General features: G+C 35.8%; 1 protein-coding gene across 6 annotated transcripts in view; it reads right to left on the bottom strand.

Moving 5' to 3' along the window:
- The window catches only part of VTI1A (vesicle transport through interaction with t-SNAREs 1A), a 280,750-nt gene that overhangs the window by 183,514 nt on the left and 79,197 nt on the right, over positions 1 to 18,039 (bottom strand). Inside the window, exon 7 of one of the 6 annotated variants that reach the window (XM_027460600.3) lies at positions 525 to 797. The exons of 4 other annotated variants lie outside the window; for them this stretch is intronic. In XM_027460600.3, the coding sequence (XP_027316401.1) occupies positions 625 to 797 (173 nt within the window). In that variant the 3' untranslated portion in view covers positions 525 to 624. Of the gene's footprint in view, positions 1 to 524; positions 798 to 18,039 lie in introns of those variants that run through there. One more of the 6 variants, XM_027460601.3, reaches the window with a different exon arrangement.

Below are 18,039 nucleotides of genomic sequence, written 5' to 3'. Positions count from 1 at the left end.
ACAGCCTCCTAGCCTCTCGGTATTTCAAAAAGTTTCCTTCTCTCTCTCTGCCCTCCTTGAGCAAGTGGGACAAGCCGTGCTCATCACCAGAAGTCCTCTATCACTTTAAGAACAGAAACAAGAAAACCCGTACCATTTTTATACTTCTGTTCATTCTTTTCAACTCATTCTAACTCCTTCCCCGGGGAGTTAGCCCTCCACCAAAAGTTTCTTTCAGTGAAGCACCAGCTCTGTCTATTAAGCTTACCCACCCCTGCTTAGCCTTAACACTGCTTTCTTTGTACTTGCCTGGTGAACTGACCAGCTCCGTAGTACAATGGCTACAATTACTAAATTACACTGCCTGTCACTGCCTTTTGTATCACACCTCTAACAGGTGTCATTACCATGATAGGCAAATTGTAATAATCTATTCACAGCCCCCACAGTCTTAATAATGTAGTTGATTTTATTTTATTTTACATAATGTATGTGTGAATACTGCAAGCGGCCTGAATGGCTGGTAAATACGCGGGGCTGAAAGACTGAACTGCAGACAAACAGCAGCGCTCAGGACAACAAAACCGAATGCTACCACACTCCTGATATGGTGAATACATACATGGATGCATTAAAATAGGAATATTAATAAATGTGGTTACAGAAAACACGTTGGTCTGAAGAAGGCACACGAGGCACTCCTGAGAAGCAGCTGTTCCTCTTCCCTGACTCACTGGGGGTGTCTGGAAGGACACCAGCACGCAGTCTCCTGAGGACCCTTGTCAAACACAGCCAGGTGAGGAAAGTGGAAGAAAGTCCTGTAGGTTATAAAGCATATGAACGCAGCAATCTAAAGCAGATTTTGAGTATACATTTAATTTACCAACATAAAGAGATCTGGATTGCATGATTCACGCACGAAGTCAAATGTTTAAGCAAGGTTTAACCAAACCAGCATAAAACTTCTTTACACAGGTCAATGGCAGCTGCCATACACAGTGATAAATATACTGATACCTCGCTGTTTGCTGTTTTCTGTGGCCTGACTCATTACTGTCTTATTTCATTTGTACACCAGCACAAATACACCGGCTTTATTGACTGGTATAAAAGGTCACACAGTAGCAAAATGGGTTCCTGGAACCCAACCTGATAATGAAGGCATTGACAGCCCTATCAAGACAGTTTGAATTTCCTCAATGCAATGCACAGTTAGAAACAAAATGCACAAAACTTCACACGCTGGCAATGTAACACCTGGATTAAAAGAAAAAAAAACAACACACATACAAACAACAGTGACAGCCACGCTTAGCTGAGAATCTTCCCGTTTTAATTCACACTACCAAGAAGTTCTGGATGAACAGAAAGGTTTTGAAACAAGTTCTAATGAATAAAATCATTTTCTTCTTGTTTCATTTAAAAGTTGAATTCCATTGTAGGGTATTGCATGAGCTCAGTTGTTCTAGCTGGGACAAACACAAGAAGAGAGATGGCCTGAGAAATGTTATTTTGATTCAGTAGTGCTTTGGATATTAATGCAGGTAAGAATGATGGCTCTTGGCCTTTTAAAAATACTCTAACTCGGACTTTAGGGAAATTTTGATCCATTAAAGACCTTGAATGTAATTTCTGTTGGGACAGTAAGTTATAACTCAGATGGCTTTATATAGTTTCTTGCCAGTCATGCAATGTTGCTCATCTGAAGAAAGCAGGGTAGGTGGAAGCAGTCTGAACTAGGACAGATACCTCACATTTATGTGTATAGAAAAAGTATTATTCTTTTAGTTATCATGGGTTAAAATTCCATAAACAAATATTAAAATCACTTCTGACATACACAATAATACAATCATTTTTCTAGTTGTACTGCTTGCACATAAAGAAATTGCTGAAACAGGATGAGGAGCAACCGAATGATCAAGTTCCTTAAAAATGCACGCTGGTGAGGCACTGGCTGATATCAGCTCGCCTCTTCTCAGTATGGGATTTTGACTTACAAAGCAGTGGAGAGACAAAGAAAAACAAAAGAATAAAGAGAAAAAGAACCTGATGCTTCATACACTGCAGTGGGAGGGATAGAACATATCTTTTCCAACACTGTTGTCTTTAAGCAATTCTTGATAGTCAACTTTCCTACATGGAATGGGAAGTTGAATATGAAGGAGACTCAACCTTCCAGAAACTTGCAAGTTGATGGTGCAGAATGAAAGAGAAGCTAGAACTACTGGATCTCACATTCTTTCCATATCCTAAGGAAAGGAACATGATCAGGAAAGCTAACACAGACTTAAGGTTATTTGTCCTTTAAATTGGTTCATACCAGTAATTGTAAGTGCTGTATCTGAAATGTCAGCACACTTCTCTGTGATAACTGATACTTTGTCCCAGAAAAAGGTAGGGAAGACAAACAATTTTTTCTAATGGTTTTCAAAAACAAAAACAAAAATAGCATTAGAATTATTAGCAGTATTTTGGGGTCTTAATCAGTCTCTCGACTTTAGGGTCCCATTTGCTAACACTGCTCACCTTTTACAAATAAGTAGCTTCAGGTAATGTCATAAGATTACCGACATGAATAATGCAAGAAGTAGTCACTGCTTAAAGAGGGAAACCTAAATATTGAGAGGTCAAATTCAACCTTAAAATTTCACACAGGAGAATTATATGCCTAATTACAAGCTCATCTCCATTGTTAATTACAAATGGCCACTAGTGGGACACTTCTGATCATGGCAATGTTACCTACATGGCTCTGCTTTGCCAGGAATTTGACAGTCATTTCTGGCCCTACACCATCTCTTGGAATTGCTACAGCTAACTGCAAGAATCCCACTACACAGATGTATTTCTGGTGCAATTTTGCCATCTCCTCATATAGCTGTTTGTTAGTGTCATAAAAATGAGATGCAGTTGAAAGGATATAAATTGTACCTTATCACTGTATTCTTCCACTTTGCATACAGCACTTACTAAGTTTGCAAATAGGACATGCTTCGGGATGTTCCTGCTTTATAAAACAACAAATTCCTATAACTCATAGCATGCAACACAGGAGATGTCAATCTTGCAGACAGGTGAAAAAAAAATTAGGATTCTGACACTTCTCCTGCCAGAGGGACACACTGCAATACACCGAGAAAGTAGGTGAGCTACTTTGAAGCACATGCCCTCCAGGCCACATCCCATTTTAAAACTCTAACATCACCATCAAATCATAATACAAAAGCCAGCAGGGATCACTTATTCATAGGCAGGAAAAAAAAAAGTCACCCCACCTAAGACACTGAGTTGCAGTCATTCTACAGACCCCGTGATTAAAGTATGGGCTGTGGCAGGAGAAAGAGGGTGGCAAGGGCAGGAGCAAGATGGGGGCTTTATCATGATCTTTTCTCTGCACTAAAGGCTGCAAAGAAGATGTTGATGTTATCAACACATGAGAGAGAAATGGCAGACTAGGGTTGTCACTTGTGGTACCTACTTCTATAGTCCACAGAAGTTTCCATGCTACTTGTAAATGTGACTTACTCTTTTGCTGATCTCAGTTGTGGGAATTGCATGTTTAAGAGGAGGAAAACATGAAGCATGGGTGCTCAGGAGACCTTATTTCACTCTTTACCACATTTTCTACAGTTAGACAAAGTAAACCAGCGTTGGTATGACACACTATGATAACTTGGCAAACATAAAAGATAAAAGCAATGCAGAGGCTGCCTCATGGTATCTTGCAAAATCTTTGTGAATAACCCATGATTCATACTCTCCTGAAATGCAATACCAAACTGAATTGAAAGCTTCTTACTTCTCCAGTCCATATTTTAAGAAGGGTGTTGAATAACTGAGGAGTACAGAGAAGGGCTACAGAAAACATTTACAAATTGGAAGAAAAAATACACATATTTTACAATGAGGGATTTAAGGAATTAATGCAGTTATCTTGATAAAACTGAAAAGAAATCTAGTTACAGTCCTTAAATATTTTCATGAAAGGATGTTCCAGTTAATTATGCAGTTGCTAGTCTTTCAGAAAATGGAATATGAAGAATTTGGACTGGACCTCAAAGCCAGGCAAACTCAGATTAGCAATAGGGTGTCCTATTCCTTTAAATGTAGAGTGATTCACTTTTGGAATGATAAGGGAGGAAAGAAGGTGACTTACTATCTCTTAATACCTTCAAACCAATGGCTGATGCTTTTCTGGACAAGATATTTTTATTTTTACAATATTATGAGTTCAACACTGAAAAAATTAGGTGAGATTCTCTGACTTCCTTTTATACAGTAGGTGAGACTAGATAATATAGTAGTTGTTCTGTCCTTAAAATCTAAGAATTCATGAACTGTGTCAATGTCTAATCAGTTTCCTCCATCAGGTATGACAGCAGCCTCTCTCTCTTCCTCTCTCCACTTTAGTTTAAGTTCAGACTCGTCAAATATCTCTCTCTCTCTAGGGCACATGCAAGACAACTGTCACAGAAAACTTTGAGTAGATGATGCTGAACCTGAACCTACACAGTGCAAATCCAACATTTTCAGTATGACCCTTTGGAAGGGCCCATAAATATGAAGAAATATGGAAAAAGCAATTAGGTGGGTACAGAGTGGCACAAGCCTCTTCGTTCATAGGACCCAAAATTAAATTCTTAAGAAATGGGAGCAGTTGCTACTTAAATCTTTGCACAGCATTTAGGAATCATTGCAGCAGTGAAGTAATTAAAAAAAAACAAAGAAACACAAAACAAACAAAACAAATCACTTTAACACACACTCTATGACAATCTTACCGGACCTATTTTCTTCATTTTACAAGGTCTAATGTATGCCATCCCCTCTGCCACCCCAGCAACAAGAACTTCAGAATAAGTCATTGCTCTTCATATACTGTACCAAGGCCATGACTGAACAGGTTACTGCTGTGCTACCAAACTGGGTCTCTCAGGATGAAAACATCAGTAGGGGAGCTAAAATTTTTCTCAGGTATAGTTTCAAATGACACACACATGACTGGGAATACAAGTCCATTCTCAGGTAAAGAGGGGGCCTCATTTTATAAAGATTTCATTAGAATATCCCCCCCCCAACACACACATACCTTTACACAAACTAGAATGGTTTCTTTAGTACTTCCCAAGCTTAAGACCTGCACATACATACATACATATATCTATTAAGAGAAAGAGAGAGAAAAGAAGATGAGAGAAACCTTGTGCATCTAGGTATACACACAAAAGGGACATACAAACAATCTCACAGGGCCTTATAAAGCCGTAGGATTTATTTCAAATGTTTTTCATGATAGCAAATAATTACATTAGTCTTGTATCTCTCAGTCCATTACTACCATTGAACTGAGCAATTGGTTTTAACACATTCAGTCATTGCTTCTACAAGTTCAACAACTAAACCTTAGATCTACCATGCTTTTAAGTACTCAAGCATTGTGCAGTACCAATCAAATTATTGAAAAAAGTAAGTGGACACATTTATCAGAATGTTAACACATTTATCATTTGCCTAAGTAAAACAAAATCTGGAAAAGATTTTATTCCTTCCATGAGCTGTCCATGATGTGGAGAATAAATGTGTGATTTTGTCTTGACTGATTTTGTCTACTTTATCTATAACACACGATTTAACATACTGCACAAAACAGAAGTCTTCACATTAAATCTGGGCTGACCAATTTTGTTCCAGCATCCTGATTTGTTATGTTAAGTATTTATCTGACATTAGAATTAAATGACAACAGTAGAATCTCAATTTAAATAAAAACTACATGATCTGAGAAGACTTGTTCTCTTATAGGAACATGTGTGGACATACGTATCATTTGGTTCAAGCTCAAAATAAATAGAAGAGAGTTCTTCAACTTTCTATCATTTCAACTCTCCCAGCTAATGTCCTTTCACTTTTCCTTTGGTACCTTTGCTGTGTTCTCATTATATCATCTACCCATAATCTTCAGGTTGTTTTTACCATGCCAGGTCTAAAGTCTTCCAGATTCTTCCTGCATAATGCCAAAATACAGACTCTTATCAACTGATATGTAAACCTCCTGTCCAGGTTTTCATCAACTTTTGCACTAGTTTCTCAAATAATCTCTTCACTGGCTTTGACAAAAAAGAATCTTGCTGTTTTCTAGCCAGCGATTTGGACCACTTAAAAGACACTTTGGAGTACTTCCGTTTACTTCCTTCACCCCTGCTTCCCCTTTCCCTTCCTCCTCCTGTCATATTTCACTTGTTCATCTTCATTTTCAAATCCTGGCTAACCACACTTTATCAGTTTTCATTCATAATATCCTCTTTATCCTCTTGGCAAATACGTATGACTGGCCAAAGAGACAAACTCTCCAGCTGCCAAATCTGCAAGCAAATACCCATTCTCCCACTGCTCATCATAGTTGGGAGGATTTTCAAACGCACCTACAATTGCCTGCTATTTTTCCTTATGAACTTCTAAACCCCTCTGTTAAAACTCCATTGCTATAATACTTACAAGAAAAAAATACAAGCCAAAACTTTGCACATGCAGACCGCAAATGAATCAGCGCTAATATTCATCACTGCTCTTCTCTCCTTTTCTACCTGTTAATCCTCTTCTTTCTTCCCCTGTTTGGTAGGGTTTTAGGGTAGGAAACATTTTCCCCCTCAGCATTTATACAACAAATAACAAAACAGAATCTTGATCCAAGACAAGATCCTTAGTACTATAATAGAAACTGCAATGTAATATATATACTAAAAATAATTACAAGGCCAGAGATCTGTTGGGCTGCATTATACATTCAAGCCGTAGATACTGCAAATTTCCTAACCACAGCTGCACCAGCATAAAATAAGCCTTGCCCCATGCCACTGTACAACATTTATACAACTTCACTTTAATATACTAGAAAACAAGGAGGAGTTTCTGATTACTTTGTAATTATTTTATATATACAAGGTAGGTATACTTCAAACCTAATGACTCTGTCTGCTGCTCTTTATACTGTAATTTCTGCTATGCTTTTTTTAGCGATCACAGACATATGTCTCCTAACCAAATTAAGTACATACACATTTAAGTGACAGCACATTTCCAGAATACATCATTATACGTTGTTAATGAAAAACTACAACATCACTACATATAACCTTATAAAAGTACAAGAATAATATCCTGATAGAATCACATTAGGAAAAAAAAAAAAAAAAGTATTACATTGTTATAACATCTGAAATTAATATTAAAGAGTTTTGAAAATGACCATTTAAAAATGTATCCTGCTTCATAAAAAGTGATCTTACCAGTACCAAACAGAATTTGTTTCAGGTAAGTTGGAGCCTGAATCCACAGTGACAAGAGAGAAAAATCAGCCACAGTTACACAAAAGATTCAAATAATGACTAAAGATAGCATGTATCCCCCCTAAAAAATACTATTTTCTCACAAAGATTCATAAAAAGACCATGTACACAGAAACATGCAAAAACAATTATAATGAGAAGAGTCAGAAGAAAAAAAAGATTGTCTACAGATAACAAATTAGTACTTAAAAATAAAGTACACATTTGTAAACAGGTTTTCTGAAACAGAAACAGCATCTTTAGCAATGTATCACAGATCTACACAGTATGAAATTTATCTCACCAATCAGTTATTAACTGAAGGTGTAATAGTTCCATTACAGAAGGTAATTCACTCTTTTTTAATGCCTTCCTTTCATTAAGTGACTGCTAATTTCATATAAATGTTCTTACATTTTCCATGTATTGTACCTTATTTATCATTCAAAATGTGGAAATACCCAGTATATGATACCAAAAGACAACAAAATCGAGAAAACTAAAAATATTAAACACACTGCTCAGAGATCCTGCCCCCTCCCCCCATATTAGACGTGGTTAGTGTTTATGCAAATACATTACTAATGTGTATTACAAATTAAGCAGAACAGAATAATCTTTTGCTTAGACTTACAGAATATTTTACATCTTCAATTAGATGAGCAGCAATAATATTCACTTTGACTTCTCAAATCCCTTTCACAAATAGAGAGGTTAATTGGTTGATCTTATGGTATGGGTAAAATTCAATACCTAAATTAAAAGTGTGTGCATATGTATGTGTATATATGTATGTATGTATATATATATATATATGTATACACACAGACATATAAACATATATATATATATTAAAGTATCTTTACAGTTTTTGAAAAAGTTACTTTAAATAGAGCAACAGACAGCTTTAGAAATGAATTAAGTTTAAATTCTGTTCAGGAATAGCACCTTTTAACTACTTTTATTTTTAAATACAACTAGATTTATTTATTTTTGGGGGGGTAAATTTATTATTAATTTCCCTGGTACGCAGATAAATGTTTAATAGGAAATTGATATCCATTTCAAAAGAACAAATAAGTGTGTTATAAGCACTGTATTAAAAAGTAACTACAGCATATTTATGGATACAAAAAAAAACTAATAGGGTCAAACTTATAAGACACTGACAAACATTACAAGTAGGTACTTAGAAACATACAGCATTTTCCCCCAAATCCATTACGGTAACAAACACAAAAAGATGCTGATATCCAGTTCTGTTAAGTACATCTTCAGTTCCACCCATTACACAATATCAAGTAAGAAAACAGTTTTATCTGACTGGTAGCTCAACGGCGCAGCCTATGTGTGCAAAAGTATAACACAAGAAGTGGATAGTTACATGTGAGTGCCAATCCTCTGGTTTTGTTTCATTCAGATAACGAAACATACCTGCCTTAGAGAAGTGATCAGCTGCATAAATGAAAGACTATTTTAATATAATAAGCATACTCACAGATCTAAATTCATGAAATTATCCACAACATAACAGATGAAACTGAATTGATTCTGTGCAGAATTCATAAACAAGCATAATTCATTTACATTTTTTCCCTTTTTATCTAGATCTGAACCAATGATTCTCACTCATCTTTTATTAGAAAGATGCTACAGAATATAAATGTTTTGGAGACTGATAAAATTTCACTTCATAGCCTTTAAAATGTACATTTGGATATAATAGTATTGCTTGGTTCATGTTTTCAGAGACAAAACATGTAAACAGATTTACACTTCTGTTTTCAAATACATAAATTCAACGTGTGAAATATGTTATTAACCTGGTATACATAACAAGAAATTAAGTCGGAAATTTTGCAGAAGCATACAAACGTAAGTAACAACAAACCTCTCCTTCTATAGATTCATCTAACGTGAAATAGCTCTTCCACCTTTCCCTCCCCAAACCTCACACAGTTCAAAACAACCAAATACAGCAATTCAAACTTAAATGATTGCAACCAACTAGAGCATAGGGTGATCTAAGAATGGATTATAAAAACTAGGCTATATACAGCAATTTTCAGAGAGAGGAGAGACAGAGAGAGACCAGCTTGCATCTCTACATAACTGGGTTCTGATTATTTCTAAAATATTTTGTCCATCCCAAGTGGATGTCCTAAACCAGACAATGCCATGTTATAATCTGTATCACTTATTATATGTGAGTTGAGCAATATTATAGGGTCAAGAACAAAACACAAGCAGCGCATTCTGCTTAAAGAAACACTCTCCTAGCTAATTTGCCAGATCTTAAAATAAAATCCAATGTGGTACAATTGTTGTTGTTTTTTAAACTGTATTCTTTTTCCAAACAAAATATAAACATGTATCAGCAGAAATGTAGTGGCAAAACTCTCAAGTAAAATCTTTCAAACAATTAGATGCTTGTACTTTGTTTTAGAGAACAAAGTACTAATGGTCTTTATAAAGCCAAGTATACTGACATAAAGAAGTCTTTTTTTTTCTTTTTTGTCATGCAGAGTTCGTTGCTAATCCAGACATAGAAGAGAACAGTGTTTTATATTTGCATTCAATTCCTTTTTTTCTATTATTCTAATAAAATGCATATTTACTCAAACTGTTTAAACAGGTAAGAAGTGCAAAAAAACCCTGAGCTTACATCACATTACAAACCCAAATTGGTACGAAAATTGCAAATACCAAAATAGATATTTAATTCAGAAAAATCAGATAGTGAAGTTGTTACAGGGTAACAGTCATTTATGCATAAGTTAATCTGAGACTAGAACATAAAAACTTTTTTTTTTATTATTATATTTAAGGAATTTGTTTTTACATTGTTACAATCTCTTTTTTTTAATTGTTTTAATAAACATGCAATTAATGAAAAATCCTGGACATCAGTCAAGCCCAGATAACTTTGTCCCTTTGTTTTTCAACTAGAACAGTTTTGCAGGTTTGTTCCCAAGCAGATCAAATAATCACATGTCTTTATGTACAAAAGATAGCCATATTTCACTTTATTTGCCAATGGCATTCATCACTGACTGCTAATAGTTCCTTTGGTCATTTTCATGTTTAATTTTGAAGATTTTGGAGGGTTTACAATGCATGAAGTGATTGCTACATACTTGGCACTAAAATGTCCAAATCAAAATATTAAATCTTGGAAACAGCACAGTGATGACCTGCATCCTACATTAAATACTGGAAAAAAAAAAAAAAAAAAAAAAGTAACAACCTTGTGTGCTCATTTAGGAGTGCACTTCAGTGCTGTTTCAAATAGATATTTGTGTTCAGCTATGGAAGTGCTCACATCCTAAAAGGGGCTGTTTATCCAGAAAAAGTTCCTACCCCAAACGTTTCTTTGGTTGCTTTGTTTGCTTATTCTAGAGTTAAACTGGTCACACACATTTTTCATGTTTGATCCATTAAAATAAAACTAGACAACTTTTATAGACATGGTTTTATTGAAATGGATGTTTATTAGTTAGATCATACTGCTCTACAGAAAATTATTCTCCTGTTGCTTATAAATATTTTCATCAGCCATATTCAAGTGAAAGAACAAGTCTAAGGGGGAGGGAGAAGGAAAAGAAAGAAAATGGGAGGAGTAGAAAAGATACCACGTACAATACTCATGTGACCTGTGATACTACCTAATTAGAAAACTTAAACATTCCACAAACATTTCATTGGAAGCAGCACTATTACTAATATCACATTTCAGTTCACATTGGCTAATTTACCTATATTTCCATGAGTAGAGGAGCAGAAAGTGGAATGCATAATTCTGCGGGGAAAAAAATAAATCTAATGGTACAACATAAACAAGAACTATCATTTTAGAAACTGGATGCAAACATAGCGAAGGCATTTTTCCAATAGATCTTTCCTCGTTATGGTACAGGACACATAAGAGTACTACTGAACTGCAACTTCAATTATACTGGGCAACAAATTACCTTTAACCAATAAATTAGAAAACGTTCTTCAGAAATATTCAGTTTAGCATTCTACACCATCTCTAGGCTGAAGGTGGTCTGCATGTTGAACTTAGTACTGTGTGGGTTATAGTCTTTGTTTGCAGTCTTAACTGGGGATTGCACCTTAGCTACCGTAGTTCAAGCGTAAAAATACTTTGTCTGTAGCACTATATACTGTTGCCAGCGACCCTCTAAATCCTTGAACCAACTGTGTCCTCTGGTGTCACAGAAGATAATGCCAATTTATTGCAATGTGTGGCTTTTTTAACTGATTAAAATTAAGCCGTAAACACGTGACAATGGAATTAGCACATTTAGAGAGTCTGTTTTCCCACATCCCATTTTGCGCTAGTGCGGCTGATCCCTGCAACTCTACGCGGGTGCAATTTTAATGACTTCGCTAGGTTTTGATGTTCTTATGAAAAAGCAGTGCTTGGTGTTTGTGGAGAAGGTAGATATGGAAGCTGAGTAGCTGTGATTGGGGACACTGTGACATCGTCTCTGTTTTTCGATAGGATCGGTGTCATTTTCCTCCCCACGATAAGACACCTCACTGACAGAGCCCGATTAGGGAAAATTTTATTATAAAATTCACTTCTATCGAACAAGGATGGAGTGATAAACAGTTCAGCCTCAGGGAAGAAACAGGAAGAGATTTTTCCTCTCTCTCCCTCTCCCACTCCCTTTCTTTTTTTTTTTTTTTTTTAATTTAAGAAAAATCCTCCCTTCCTCTTATGACTTTTCCTGAAAGTTATTGTGTTTAATTTAACATGAATTCACAAATTGTACAGATCAAAGACATTTTAAATGTTGTTCTAAAAGCAGCAGAGTTGTGATACTTCACAATTCAAGAACATGATTTTAAAAAAGTAAAAAGTGAGGACTTTTTCTGAGTTAAATTTTCCGTCAAACTTTAAAACCAAGAGTCTTCTGAAAAGGAAGCTTAGGCAGTCATAAGTTTACCTTCCAGTATTCACTTACATTTTTCCCTGTTTAGAAAACTGGCAAGCTTCAGGGTAAACAGGGAAAATTGATGCTTGTGGCCCTCTAATGTTGAAGATGGACTAACCTCCAAGGAAGAACATAAAACAAGTATTGATTTTGATTTTTTTTTTTTTTTTAATACTAAAACATCTTTGCGTCTGTGTTTGGTAGTTCACAGAGGATACCTTTAACCTTGCCTCCAGTGCCATATATGCAATACACTTCTAATCAGTACATATATAGGCAGCAAATGTTATCTCTGGAAGGTGGCTTAGGGAACATTGTGAAAAGAGTACATGGAGTGATGAACATGGAGTAATTCATCCCAGATCTTTATTTTGTTACTTCACATTACCTCCCTGAAACACATTCATTAGCTGATTATGAAATAATCAGTGATAAAAATAGTCTTGTTCTTTAAAAAAATAAAAAAAAAAAAGAAGAAACAAACAATGGAAAAAGAGTGCCAGAGAACCATGAAACAAATGGGTTTCTTGGTTGTTTAACAATAAAGCTTCCAAAGCAAAAATACTCTAAGCACTGCCAGCTTTTTATTTATGTCCAAAACTGAGTCACTACATTGAAACCATTCCTTCAAGACGGTGGCCTCGAAGTTACAGACCCTCCTTAAATGACTTTTAAGCACTTTCAATAAGAACATTACAAATCTGCTGTCAAAGAGAGCCTTAACATACAAGTCCTTCCGGCAATGTTCTAGATTTGTTTTTTATTAAATAACAATGGGAGGATGTTTACAAGCATATATAATTTTCATTAGGCACACTCATCCCCAAATACAGTGCACATATGATGCAAACTTCAAATAACTTCAGTAGCAGTTGTAGCCCAGAAGTAAAGACTTGCCAAAAATCTTTGCTTATTTGGCTAACACATCTTTCTAGAAATTGTATTTACTGTCATCTATGGTCTTATACTAAGCTGAATTTAAATATTAACTGAAGGGCCTGCTTAAACCAACACAACAAAAACATGTTAGACTCAAATCTCAGTCCCTTGACTTCCTACTTTACTACAGAAGAGATAATGTTATGTAACACTCTTAAAATTGCCAAGACAAAATCTATGTTCCATCTATCTGTATTTGCAAATTGAGCACACCTTATTTTTAAGAATATACAAGTTATTTTAGACATCATGACCCAATTTTATTGTAAAATACTAGTTTACTAGCAAATAACAGTTTTTGTACTGCTAAGTGCCATGCTGTGCTATGGGTAAAAACAAGCATACATTGACCAGTAAGAATTGTTTTTCAAACACCACCACCTCAATAGAAACAAACATCAGTGTAAAAAAGACCTATGAAGGTAAAAGCAAAGTAACAAAAGGACAAGTTGGAACTCCAATAACTTTCTTCTTAGCCTTCAACATGAGATTTTAAACAATGAATTAATGATTTCACTATGAGAATTATCTGGAGGAAAAGTGCATCATTTCATTAGTGGTCTGCTAGATAGATTTCCTTCAGTAACTTTTCAAAAAACATTTGTTTCTGATTAAGTGTAATTACAGCATAGGAGTTGTTAACAGTGCCTTATGAATTAAAAAACACACAGCTCAACAATCCCATCTGAACACCTAGGAATTCTAATTAGCTAAAATAAGGCAATAAGGTTGCTCTCCCTTACAATTTCTTTACAGTTTCTGCAAATGTCTTTAAATCTGCTTGGAACTTACCACTCCCTCCAAAATATAATAAATAATAGAAAATATATAAAAGACTGGATGTAACTGGATAATGCAGGTGGCTGACTGCTATGATCTCCTCTTTGTGCTAAAGTTGTCTATTAACTTGCCCTCTACATGCAGGCTAAACAGGGAACCTGCAAGAAGGACTGGCAGGAAACAAAGGTGAGATTAGAAAGGAGCATCTTCCAGTTCTCTGTAAACATGCAGCGTTACAGTTTGTAACCTAAAACAGGGTCACATCAGAACTCCAGTACCCAAGTGAATAATTAAGATCATCACAGTCCCTCCCACAGACACAAGATTTTTTTTTTTCCTGGAATATCCCCAAATAGCAGTGTTAACTAGCAGGGACACACTTGACGTCTCCTGGAAGGAGCAAGTAATTCCCTTTCTGTCCCTAAGACATGTAGCACATGAGTTGCCTGTGTGGATCTGTGTAGCTATAAATACATTTATCTACAAGAAATAGTCAAACAGTCTTTCTAAGAGGAGTGTCTGATTGGTTAGTGGAAAATTGATACAGTGGAGTGAAGAATAACTGATAAAGAGATAATCCAGTGTGGCAATGTAGTTCTGCAGCACTGTAGCTCCAGCCTTCATTGGGTGGTGAGTGTAGGGTGATGGAAGAAAAGGATGGGCTTCTGTTGTTTGCATTTGAAGTATGAGGGAGGCATGGTGTGAGCAAACTTCAGATGTGAAGAACAAAAGACCAGTTTTCCTCTACACCATCTTTAACTATATGATGAAGCCTAAAGCTGAAACACTGCACTATTACATTTTTACAGCTGATGTTCAGTTTTTCTGCTTTTTCCCCTACAAAGCAGGGATGCAATACCTCCATGTATTAATTCAGTGCATGTATAGCTTTATTTTCAGAGTGAGGGTTAACCACCTGTCTATGTTCTAACCTGACCTTAATTCACTATAATTTCCCAGACTGTTACAATATATCATGCTCATTATTGGCATAGCCAAACATTTCCTGAACAGGGCTGTACTTAACTTATATTTAAAATTACTGCTGTAAGGATTAAACATCGACACATTTTTTCATTTTATATAAATGAATAATTTGGACAGACAAATAGTACCTAAGCTGGTGGTGGATCAGAGTGTGCCAGTTACAGGAGCACTTAAGCGCCCATTGGCACAGCAAGACTCAAAGACCCGGTAGGTTTCAAAGAAACACTTTTTTTTTTTTCCTTCTAGAACTCTTTGCTTTCTAGTAAAGCTGCAACCACAATGTTCTCTCTCTTAATGCCACCATAAAAAATCAAAACACTTTAAAACAAATTGATGTCCTCTTTAATATAGTCATCACATCATCACAGTACCCTTGCACCCTGCTTGGTGACAACCAGGGGGATGCATACCACACATCTCTCTCTTGCTTGCTCTCTCTCTCTCTTTTTAAGGCATTGAAGCGGGCAACAAAGAAGGAGAGAAAGACTGGGAGAGACACTCAATTGAGATATTGGCACCTTTGATTGACAAGATCTAATCAGCTTATCTCCACACTAATAAAGTTGATGGCCTGTGGAGCTGCTGTATGTCCTGCTTCAAGTGAACTTTCAGTAGCCAAAGCCTCAAGGGCCAGGGCTAAGACTGAGCTTATCTAAACTGATTTAAATCAATTCCTAATGGGCTATTTCAATTTGATCAATTTGAAAGGATGGAAACCTGTAACCACTTGACTCAATTGTCTTGATTCATGCTGGCATCACTGGAGATTTGGTCAGAGCCACAAACTATTTATCTACAGTGAAACAATGGAGTACAACCGATACACTTCTGAAGTTTTGACCCTCCTTTAGGTATTGCTCAGTCTGTTCCCAATCAAGTGTTTTACAGAGCTACTCCTGTACATGGACTCAGTAAAACATTTTAAACTATGCTACTCCAAAATAAGTGGGGTGAGTGCTACCTGCAAAACTCCCTATGCCATAAATAGGGACTGGATTACTTTTCAGTTCTTGAACAACTTCATTTGTTTTTCTAAACCAACCAAGTCCTTTATGTGTTTTGAGGCACTGCCCATCCAGGTGGGACAGCAGAAAGGAACACTATACTAGACTTGAGTGCTCAGATACACTTCATTAACTATGAGCAGAATTAAACACTTCTGAAGTTCTTGAAATTAATTTTACAAAGGTCAATGCACTTTCAACTCCACAATAACATGTCAAGGAAACGTGCGTGGCTATATATATTACATTATACTGTAATATATATGAAAAAGGCTTGCTGCTTCTCTCATAGTAAATCATTGCTTTTAAGAATGTAAAAGGTTTCACAACACTGAAGCACACCTACATAAATTAATTTTTGGATCAACTACTCTGATTTTCATATAAACAAAGTAGTATCTTCTGGAAAACATGACAATCCTATAAACAGAAAATCATCTTAAGAAGCAGAACTGTATGCTTATATGTACTTCACAGATTTGCCAAAGCATGAACAGTGAAAGCAGGTATCAGTAAAGTATTTTTCAGTCAATACCACACATTAACACCTTAGAAATGTCTTGTGTTTAATAGAGGTAATTTAAGCACTTTCTAAAAGAAGAGTTTTTTGGTATTAATACCAGATTACAAAAAACCCTGAGCAATATTTTCATTCAGATTGCAGTTTTCAAGCTGTAATTGCTTTATACAAAATCCACTCTAGTGTTATCACTCAATATCATCTTCACTGCTGTACATCTGAAGATAATTTTGCAATAAAACTTAATTGATAGAGCTTATTTTTCACTAATCTCCTAATATAGAAAAATGAAAAAACTACTAACAGTACATATTATAAGCTATGACCCTCACAGTGCAGCATATTTCTAGTTTATCAAACTAAAATAGATCCATTTTACGGCATCAAATATTTTATATACTTTAATAATGTAGAGACTTTTTCCCAAAATAGGAAGTAAATGGAAAATTCTCTTAATAAAGCGAAACATGGAGAGTAAAAGTAATACACAGAGGCTAAGCAGAACATCTCATCTCAACATTACTAGCTTGTGCCCCACTAACCATTAGTGCAAAAACTCAAAACATTTCAATTATGGAAATCAGTGACTATGTTGTCAGTAAAATATACTGAGAATTTAAATTCTGTGATTTTATAGTTTGTTTAAACTGAACTCCTTCTTACATACCATGTACACTGGATTCTCATCAAGACTTTTAAAAAATTAAGACATTGTGGATTATATTATTCTTCCTTCTCTTTTGAGTATGTTAGATCTACTATCAGTCTTAAGAGCTTCTCATTAGCTAAGTAAACAGTTCTAGCAGTTACAAAGGTGGATATTACAATGCCAAATGATGCAATAGATGTTCATAGCAAACAGGTGCAAGACAACCATTAGTGTACCACGAGAACTGACACCAGCACTGTCTTCTGATATTTGGGATTCAACCACTGTTGCAGTCAGTGCTCCTGAACAGATTAGATAATGGTTGAAAAATAAGTGGTTTGCAGAGTCTAGGAGCTGTATTTGGCTCACAATTTGTCTGGTTGCCTCAGACTTTATTCCCAGTCCTACTACTACTAAAATTCCAATGGACAATTTGGCACTTTGAATATCCAGGTGCTACTATGCAGTCAGCATGATCTGAAAAGAGAAAATCCTAACCTGTAAGACAGACACAATCTCTCTGAATGAATTTTCCACCCTCCCCAAATTTGCCACGTTCTCCCATCACTTCTGTTTCATCTCTTGTGGTAGGATCCAAACTCTGTGGTTACTCAAAGCCAAAGATGAGTCAAAACATCAAAGAGAGAAGCAGGAAAACTGTTTGTACTATTCAGGATGATGCATAGACTTCTGAGGAAACGCCAAAGGATAGATACTGCCTTACCTGGCCACTCAGGACTTCCGTAAGATAGAAAAGATGATGCATAATCACCACAAACATCCTTCCATATCTATATCAGCATCAGTTCCTGAGACTGAGATTAATCTAGCTTGGTGCTGCATATTTTTTTTTCTTTTCTTTTTCTCTTCATTTAACCTCATTATGCTTTGGTCTTCCTATCTACAAAAT

Source organism: Anas platyrhynchos, chromosome 6, assembly GCF_047663525.1.
Source record: "Anas platyrhynchos isolate ZD024472 breed Pekin duck chromosome 6, IASCAAS_PekinDuck_T2T, whole genome shotgun sequence".
NCBI lineage: Eukaryota > Metazoa > Chordata > Aves > Anseriformes > Anatidae > Anas > Anas platyrhynchos.
Note: the sequence above shows the minus strand (reverse complement) of the source record. Positions and strands in the feature narration are given on the sequence as shown.